Source organism: Nilaparvata lugens, chromosome 3 (genome assembly GCF_014356525.2).
Source record: "Nilaparvata lugens isolate BPH chromosome 3, ASM1435652v1, whole genome shotgun sequence".
In the NCBI taxonomy this organism is placed as follows: Eukaryota; Metazoa; Arthropoda; class Insecta; order Hemiptera; family Delphacidae; genus Nilaparvata; species Nilaparvata lugens.
In genome coordinates, this window is record NC_052506.1 from 91,734,311 (window position 1) to 91,744,587 (window position 10,277).

The 10,277-nt window shown below is 34.6% G+C and overlaps 1 protein-coding gene across 1 annotated transcript; it reads left to right on the top strand.

The window, feature by feature from the left end:
• Positions 1-743: 743 nt before the first annotated feature.
• LOC111056909 lies at positions 744-9,425 on the top strand (the record flags this gene model as incomplete). Its single annotated transcript, XM_022344318.2, is given in 3 exon segments — positions 744-879; positions 5,544-5,618; positions 6,802-9,425. A coding segment is annotated over 1 exon segment (2,557 nt), but the record flags the coding sequence as incomplete, so codon positions are not given.
• Positions 9,426-10,277: the final 852 nt, after the last annotated feature.

The window sequence follows — 10,277 nt, forward strand, 5'->3', positions numbered from 1 at the left end:
ATATGATTCTTTACTAATACCTTGTCACCTATTTGGAACTGAGTCAAATTTTTCACCTTATTGTCATGTCTGCTCTTCCACTCATTTGCCTTCTTGAACAACCTGTACCTCACTTTCTCTTCCACTTCCCCTAGAAAACCAAGGCCTGAGATGATTGTTACAATATAAATCAGCTGACAAGTGATTACAAAAATGTTTGGAAAAGCCAGTCTATTGCTGTATTTCCATATTATTTATTATAAGGTCTATAGTTTCAATCAGTTACTTGTGGATGAGAATTCTGTGTGAGTTCTACTGTTCACAGAACTAATAGTTAATTTGAAATGATAAATTTTGGGAGTTGACAAAATACACACGTGGAGCGCTGACGAAAGTGCAAAAGACAACGAGTGCCATCCACACTCTCGCGCGATGGCGCTCGTCGTTTTCTGTACAGTGTAGAGCACACTTCGGACTTTGCACACGCAATCGCAATCGCTTGATCACAGAGTCTGAGTCAGAGGCATGATCACAGTATACATACAGTACGGAAACTTGGCTTTACCCTGACGCCAAAATCCGCCATCTTGTTAGGAAGCGCCGCATTGTAATAGTATTGATGGTAGATTTGGATCACTTCAATGATCCGGATCAATAAATTGATTTTGTTCACTGCCACGAGCCAATCAGAAGACCAAGATTGGAACTTCCCAAGGTCACGTGACGTGTTTAGTATTGGGGTCATGTAAAAAGCATTGGTTAGATAGGCGATTGATTACAAGTTTCCATTCTGTATATTCTGTGGCATGATCGCATGTGGGTGGAAGCCGGAAAAGTGATATCAACTCAACTTGTGCGTTTCTCCTAAAAGAGAATACAAATAAGTAGCCAGTAACTGTTGTAAGTTTATAAAAAATTAATCTTCATGTCTCATAGTGTCTCATCTAGGCTTACTTAAAAGCTAATTTTATATAAAATGTGAAAAATTGTAAGTTTTTATGAGTGTTGAACTTGTTATTATGCAAAGTGAGGTTAGTAACATTTTTTTAATACGGTAGCCTGTTAAAAAAATACCATGAGTAGGTGCAAGCCAATTTTGGTGGTTTTGCCATAAAAATAACATAGGCCTAGGCCCAAGGCCGTACCCAGAAAAAAAATTCGGGGGGCTGGGGTTGTAAGTTAAAAAAATTGTAATTTAATTTAAGGGCCCTTTAAAAATTTCAAACAACCCTTTTCCAGACCATTATGTTTTTATTGACTAAAAGAAGCTTTGATGGGCTTGACGCTTGGACTATTTCCATACAAAACCGTTTGTTATGTTCTCTCTGGCTGGCTCAAGAAGGTGCTCATGGCATTAAATAAACTGTATATGTGAGATAACTTTAATATAATTTTCCTTGTTATGTGGTCTGCTGTGACAAATAGGAAAATAAATATATAGACAATACAAATAAACTTAGCATCGTTTAATGCACCACAGAATTGTGTATATAGAAAATAACAATATTTATGAATTAAATCACAAAACAAAATCTATTCTTCTTTTCCCTTGTGAATTCATGAATCAATTCGTTTGTGGAGATGTGATGGCTTCTGTGAACTGACATTAGAGCCAGTCCACTTAGTCTGTCCTGTCCACATGCGTTTCTCAGGAACGACTTCAATCGCTTGAGAGTAGAGAAGCTCCACTCAGCAGTTGCTGTGGTCACTGGCAAGGAAGCAAATATTTTTAGGAGGGTGAATATGTTCGGAAAAAGTTCTTTATTGCATTGGCTCGATGCTTCTATGGCAGAAGAAGGCTTGTCTTGTTCCATTTGTTTTTTCCAAAACAAATTTCCACAGTGAATACTCACTAGATTCTAGTTCCAGATCAACCATATTTTCATAAAGATTCAAAATCTATTTTCTTAGTTGATGTTGCTGAGGTGGGTAAAAAGCACTGAAGTGTTGTCAGAAGTTCTTTGTGGGCAAAGAACTACTACTTGAGTAATTTATTAGTTCGTCTATGTACTTGAAAATTTAGGGGGGGGGGTCCAACCCCTGTGAGCCCCCCCGCACCCTGGGTACGACCTTGCCTAGGCCTAAACATCGATTGCAACAGAAAATTTAGCACCACTTGTGTGCATATAAAACCATACTATAGTGAGGTCCATATTATGTTATGATGGCATTATTTTTTATTTATTATTCATTATTTTTTATGTGACATGGCCCACTGTACTATTTTAAGTATTTATCGGCTAATAAATATATTTCTATTTCTATTGTTCTTGGTGTTGCTATCCTTGTCTATCATTCTACAAAGCAGATAGCGCTATCCCTTTCTAGCTCCGCAACGCTGTCAGATCAGCCAGTTTTAACCAGTTTTTGGCTAAGTGCAATCGCTGGGCGACCGATGTTATCTCCGTAATATTATTAAAAATAATGACTCAATTTTTTTCATGGAAGAGGAGGAAAAACAACGACGTTAGCTCATCTTGATAAAACTTTTAATTTCAATATCAAAAATAGCTGTTTAAAAACTAGAATAATTTTGAAGAGGCAACTCTAAAAGATCACAGTGAATATCTTTATTCTCGCAATGATTTTTAATTAATTTATTTTTTGACCAAGCGAAGTGAGGTCTAAGATTCAAGTCGACTGTTTGGCATTTCTCATAATGTTTAAATGTTTTTATGTTGCGCATTTACGGCGAAACGCGGTAATAGATTTTCATGAAATTTGGCAGGTATGTTCCTTTTTTAATTGCGCGTAGACGTATATACAAGGTTTTTGAAAATTATGCATTTCAAGGATAATATAAAAGGAAAAAGGAGCCTCCTTCATACGCCAATATTAGAGTAAAAATTAGACTATAGAATTATTATCCATCATAAATCAGCTGACAAGTGATTACACACATGTAAGCCAGTCATGTTGCTGTATTTCCATAAGGTCTACAGTTTCAATCAGGTACATGTGGATGAGAATACTGCGTGAGGTCTACTGTTCACAGAACTACTAGTTAATAAAAATTACAATATATTTAAATTTGATTGGAATTTAAATGAAAAAATAATGAATTTTAGGTTAGAAATAGCACTATCAGATAGTTTATCATCGACTCGGTATTGGCAACGGTCAGGATTAAAATACTTATTTGTATATTGAACTAATTTAAAAAGCTAAAGTTGAGCAGGCCATTCAGTCTGAATAGGGGGCTGACCTTGCTAGGTAGAATAAGTCGGGTGAACTGTTTACCCGACTTGTCCAACTCGTTCGCCCCTCCCACAACCACCCCATTCTCGGTTCGACGTCGATCTAATATTGAATATTAGACCTCAAGTTGGACAAAACAAGTAAATGGCTTGCTTTAGTCTTGAATTCCTTGGCCAGGTTAGTCTAGTGGTTGGGAAGTACATCGTTCAGTCTGCTAGCAAACACTTGTTGCCGGTAAGACATTGTCGCTTCATTACCGTATCTCATCGATCACCCACGCACTGATTCCATCACTCATGCACAAGCTCAAAGCTTAATATATGCATTATCCACTATTAAAAAAATAGAATGCAATTACTCAATTTGAATTAGTTTATGATATTTACATTTATTTTCGTATTTAACTGATTTACTTATATCACTAATGCCCGGTTTCTCAGTCGTTCCATAAACTGTTCAATCATCCAATAACTTTACTGAATCGATAAATATGAGAAATGCGTTTCTAGAACGCTCCATAAACTTATTGAATCCATAAATCTCTCGATAAACTATTTATAGTGCCAAAATCCAGCCTATAAATATTAATTTATGGAATGGATAAATTCGTCAAATTTTTGGTTGCAATCAAAAAATTAAGTTACAAAAATTAAATTACAAAATAAAATTAAAATTAGTGTAGATCACTAGTATTTTAAAAACAAAACATGTTCCTTAAATATGTTTAAGGAACCAATAAAAATTTATTGAATCGATAGCTATAGCGTTGTTTATTGAAAGACTGAGAAACCGGGCATTTAAAGGCCGTATTTGCATTGTGAATTAAACTGAAAAGCTTAAACTGAATTTAATTTGCTGCTGGTTTAGTCTCAGTATAAATTACTTTATAGCAAACAATACTTTATATTTATTTCAAATTACGTTTAAACTGGTGCTGTGTAAACATTGAATTAGTACGGTATTAAATATTGAATTGATAATATAATAAACAGTATAAATATTGAATTAGTACAGTACGGTACCGTAACTGTTATTCATTTCCTCATGCAATAATCTGTCCAAGATTCGCTTGTATTCATTAATATTCCCATTCATCAGGATTAATTTATTAGACTTTCAACGATATATATTAATTTCTCGGCTTCAAGGCCTGTGATGGGTCCAAGTCTATTTTTAACCTTGGGTAGGGCAACAGGTAGTTGGAAAGGGTCAGCTATTGTTCCTAGGTCTATGAATGCAGCCTATTGTTGGTGGCTAGTATGAAAGTTGGACCCAAAGTTGATTTGTCATCTAAAGACAGCACGATTTGGAGCTATGTGGAGTACTTGGCTACACATGCATATTGGCAAGTGGACCTATGGATTTAGGAGTTTAAGGACTATGATAATAGTTGTTACTAGTGTTATTACAAAGCCCCCCCCCCCAATATATCTTTACTCATTGATACAAAATTACACCGCTTACTAAATTAAATATAATTATATATATTATGATTATGACGATTACTAACTATGCTTTTGAGTTGATTCTTCATCAGTGAGGACTGTAAGCGAATCATGATTTATTTTCACGAAAATAATTAAAGCTCCCCTAGATAATAAGTGAATATTGTAGCTAAAACACAAATAATTCAATTTTAATATTATGTTTAAAAATGGATTGTTTTCTTCAAGAAAGAGTTACATTTAGTCAAGCAATTGAATCAGTTCATCACTGATTCAAAGTTTGGATCTTGTAATAAATTATCCACATCTATAACTACCTACTAACCCACCTATAGTTCATTTGACGAGAAGATAAAGTAAAAGCATTGAAAAATCATACTCTCTAAAGGTCTATCTGTCTATGGCAAAAGAAAACGATTATGTGTGTATCTATGGTAAAAGTAAAAGATTATTATCTGTGTGCCGTAGACAGATGGATCTCTAGACAGTATGATTTCTTAATTCTTTTACTTTATTTTCTCATCAAATGAAGTATACTAGGTACTTAAGGTTTGATTCGAAATAAGAATTTTGTGGTGTAATGAAAGTTTGAAGTTTAATTTTATAACAGTTTCATACCGGCCAGTACGGACCTCTCATGGGTCTACAAAATATCTACTCCGAAACGTGCTTTCTATAGTCAACAGCAACAGGGAAGGCTCAAAATCGAGAAAATGGCCAACTATCATAGAACAATAGAAAAAGGATGAAGGAAGAAATATTGCCACCTTTATAAACAATAGGACAACCCTTTCCGATCCCATCAACATGTTGCATTTCTACCTTCAGGTAGTTGGACCCGCCAGAGACCTCAAAGCCAATTTCTCTCCTTGGATCATAGGATCTGAATGTATGTAATGTAGTTTTATTTGCTTTACTCAGGATTGGGCATTCGGCTTTGGCCTACTGATGATGACAGCAAGAACACGAGATAGTGGACCATTAGACAGCTGGGAGGTGAGTCATTATTTTTCACTCTCTTGTGGTTTGGAACCCACCTAATAAACATTCTTAGGCAACGTGCCTTTCACGAACCTCTCCCTGACAAGGATTCACCAATTGGGTTCGAGGCACGATGATGACTGTCATTTTTTCGCCAAACACCTTGAAGGTTTGCTCGTCAAGTTTGGAAGGGAGCTTGGTCGGTCCTTGCGCACAGAAAAACTTTCATTTTTTAATTTATTTTTAGAAGATTCCTCTCCGTAATGTTCTGAAAAACTATTCCTTCATTTGGTGTCCTAAAATTCTTCAATAGTTGTATAACATTGGAAACATTAATGGGTAACCTGTTTCATTAGCAATAGAATAAAATTAAAATAGTTATCACTATCAGTAATCTTCCGATCAATCTGAACTTCCATACTGTTGGTTATACAAGATTTCAAACTTAATTCTTTCCTAACAATAATACTGTCCATGTTGCTCTAGGTTTGTTTAAACATTTATGGGTGAACCTGTTTCATTAGCAACACAACAAACTTGAAATAGTTATCAGTAATCTTCCTATCAATCGATCAATCCGAACTTTCACATTGTTGGTTATACAAGATCTCAAACCTAATTCTTTCCTAACAAAAACACTGTCCAAGCTTCTTTAGTTTTGTTTGATGCTGCCTCGATAAAAGTGTCTCTCTAAAAGAATATTTGTACAGGCCTTGCCTATGTACCTAGAATACATTCTAGAATACCTTCTAATAATATTCTAGAATACCTTCCCATTGGACCTTGCCATTTCAGTCTGTACTTGTGACTGACTGTAAGAGCAGTTGTGTGGCTGTGCAAGGGGGTGAGGGTTCTTTTCTACAAACATTTGTTCGTTTTTCTGGGTGTGATATTCATTTCAGTTGACAATTTTGCAGATGAGTGAGCAATCCCAAATTTTATAGAACGGCTAGTAGAGTCAGAGCCGTGTGCACAGACTAATGACATTGATATATTGGCATTAATTTAAAAAAAATTTCAAATTCTCCCTGTTTTGTCACAATTCATTAAATAAATTGAGAGACTTTAAGGTATTATTGCTTTATATTCTTAATTTCATAAGAAATGTGTGATTTTGACAATTTCAAATCGTTTTATTCAAGCTTCATCAGATGTTACTCTTCATGTTACAAATTCTTGTTCTTTTTTTGTCTTACAGATTTTGCCTTCGCCTACAATCAAGTGAATGAAGTGACTTGAAGTTGGTGACACAGTCTAGTTTCATCATGAATAACTCGACAAGTGTGATGGATTGGACCTACGAGTCAGTGATGAGCTCATTGATGAGGGATCTATCATCATCACCACCAACATTGCCTGAATCTGTGTCAAGTGAAACTCAGCGTTTCACTTGTTTGGTTATTGAGAAAGAAAATTCTCCCATAGCAAGCCAAGAACTCAAGAGGCTATCCCAATCGATGAGGGACACTTACATGGATGCATCATGCGAAAGTAGCTCTAGTGATTCAGCTCAGACTAACTGTAATTCTTCGTTATTGAATGATCAGCATTTGCCTACCCCATTGACTATTCATCCAAACGACGCTGGGGCTGTGGATGGTGGAGAAATTGCTGATGTCAAGTGTTTCAAAAGTGAATGTTATTACTGTCAGATCACCTCACCTGAAAGTATCAGGGCGACTAGGCTAGATTTCATTCAAAATTCAACAAAGTCGAAAACAACTACCTTTATTGGATCTGAATCAGATAAAGCCCTATTCTCAAATGAATTGATCAAGTTAGTACAAGCTCTCAAAGATACCAAAATCACATCACTCAATCTTAGCGGCAATGATATAGATTGTGATTTGTTAATTGATCTAGCACAATACTTGTCCAGCACACAAATCAAAACACTTGATTTGAGTGAAAATAGAATTGGGCACAAAGGTTTCGAGTATTTTAATGAAATTCTAAAAGAAACTAAAATATCCTCACTGAATGTGAGTAAAAACTCTGTAGGGCAATTCTTTGCATGCAAAAACAATTCATCTTCAGTTGAACATAGTAGTGAGTGTTCCCATGCTAAGATTTTTGAAAACTCTGCTTCAACATATCTTGATCTAAGTCACTCTTCCAACTCAGTTGACCTCAAATGCATAGCATCAATTTTGAAAAACTCTAAAATAAAGCATTTAAATCTATATCGTTCAATACAGAGTTCTGAAAGCTTTGGATTATTCGTACGATATTTGGTAGATTCGAGTCTTACTGTCCTCAATCTGTCTGGCTGTAAAATAGGCAACAATGGTGTGAAGATTTTGGCTTCAGTGCTGAAAAACACAAAAATCCGCTCACTTGATCTTAGTGGAAACCATATAAGGTGCGAGGGCTTGAATGTATTTGCTCCATGTTTGATAGACTCACAGATTACTTATTTGAATCTATCTGAAAACCGAGTTGATAGTATTGATGGTCTTGGTATCAATAGCCTTGCACTTGTTCTACCAAATACAAAAATAACTAAACTTGATATCAATTACTTTTCTAATGTTAGAAACTGGAAAATATTATCGAACTGTCTGGCTCATACAAAAATAACGTCGCTTGGTTTCAAGGGTATGGTTCCAAAGGTTTACGATGATATAAAATCATTGGCTGATGGAGTGAAAAACTCACAAATAAATTCAATCATTCTTGGTTCCAATGATGCAGTTAAAATTGTTCAGTTACTTTCATTATGTGTGGTGGGGTCACAACTAACTTCTTTAACTTTGAGTCGATTTAAAATAAACTGTTCTGTTATGGAGAGTTTGGTTATTGCTTTGAAAGATTCGAATATTACATCAATAAAGCTTGAGCACAATTCCATTAAGTGTAAAGTTATGGAAGTATTTGTATCATATTTGGTTAGTTCGAAAGTCACCAATTTACATTTGAGTAATGGTCGTAAACTTGGCATTGGTGCTGTGGAATGTTTAGCACTCTCTCTAAGAAATACACAAATATCCTCTCTTAACCTCAGTTCGAATCAATTAGACTGTGAAAGTTTGAAGGTTTTGGCACCATGCTTAGTGGGTACAAAAATAACAAATCTCAATCTCGAAAAAAATGATGTAGATTTATGTATGGAAAATTATGATGATGATGAAAGTGATTATGATGATGAAGATTATTATTATTACATGGATGATTATTATTACTATTATGATAATGAAAATGATAATAGTGATGATGAAGATTATGATCATTTTAATGATCTTACAGAAGGAAATAGAATAGATTATATGAAAGAAGGTATGAGGAGTACTGTAGGTGTGGAATGTCTGGCTTTAGCAATGAAGAAGTCACAATTGAAAAGTCTGAATCTTTGCAATAATGGACTGACATGCAAAAGCCTGTTGAATATTGTTCTAAGCTTGCAGGATACGAAAATCACAACATTGAATCTCAGAGGTAATGAACTTTGTTGTAACGTGCTTTATTTGGCTAATATTCTGAGAAATACTCAAATTAGCTCACTAGATCTTGGCTGGAAACTAGAAGATAATAAAATGGATAGTATACATTCGAAACTATCTCATTCTGATTCCTCGCTTAATCTTGAAAGACAAATGCGATGCACATTTGCTTCATACTATCTTTCACGTATAAACCAAGTGCAAACTCAAAAGATTACCTCCCTCACTCTTAGTCAAAGTCAGATTTCATGTTGTGGAGATTTGAAAGAACTGTGTCAGTTTTTGTCTAATTCGCAAGTCCTTTCACTAGATCTCAGTAATAACCGAATCAATTGTGATAGCATTTATTATCTAGCACAAGTCTTGCAATCCACTAAAATTTCATCATTAAATCTAGCAAGTAATGAAATTTCTACTAAAGGTATCAAACATTTGGCCCTCAGACTTCCAGGATCTCAGTTAACATCCCTTCATCTATCATATAACTTGATCACAGATGAGAGCATTGAATATTTATCTAAAATTCTCGTAAACACAAATATTACTCATCTCAATTTAAGTGGAAATCAGATTGGACGTCAAGCTGTAGATCACTTGTGTGAAAGTGTTGCTGAAATTAATGTTCAATTTGACATGCCGAATCTTGATTTTTCTCATATAAATTTGTTCAAGTATCCAGGTTGTTTTATGGAAATCTATCAAACATCCTCTATAAAAGGAATTGATTATGTAGTTGATAATGTATTTGATAAAATAGGAATCAAAAAAGTTTACATCCACTCCAAATATGAAGGAAATACATTTCTTTCTTCTGATGCCATTGATTATCACTTTAACAATAACGTCACTGAGATTGAATTAATAAAAGATTCTTTGTTTCCATATTCTATATTCAAAAACATTTGCCAATTGAAGATCAATGGAATACAAACAGAGCATGTATATGGTAAAAAGGAAGAGGTTATTGAACTAAGACTTCAAAATATAGAGAACATCAGTTTAAAAGAACTTAGAAAATTCTATTTCAGAAATATTATGTATCTTAATCTCAGCAATAACAATATAGAGGATGTCAAATTCAAATCTCTTGTTGCGACATTGAAGTTCAACTGCATGAATCAGAATAATATTTTGATATCTTTGAATTTGAGCAATAACAAATTGGGAGTAAAAAGTGCTGAATTGCTTGCAGAAATCCTTGAATATATACCGTCATTAACCTACATCGATCTGT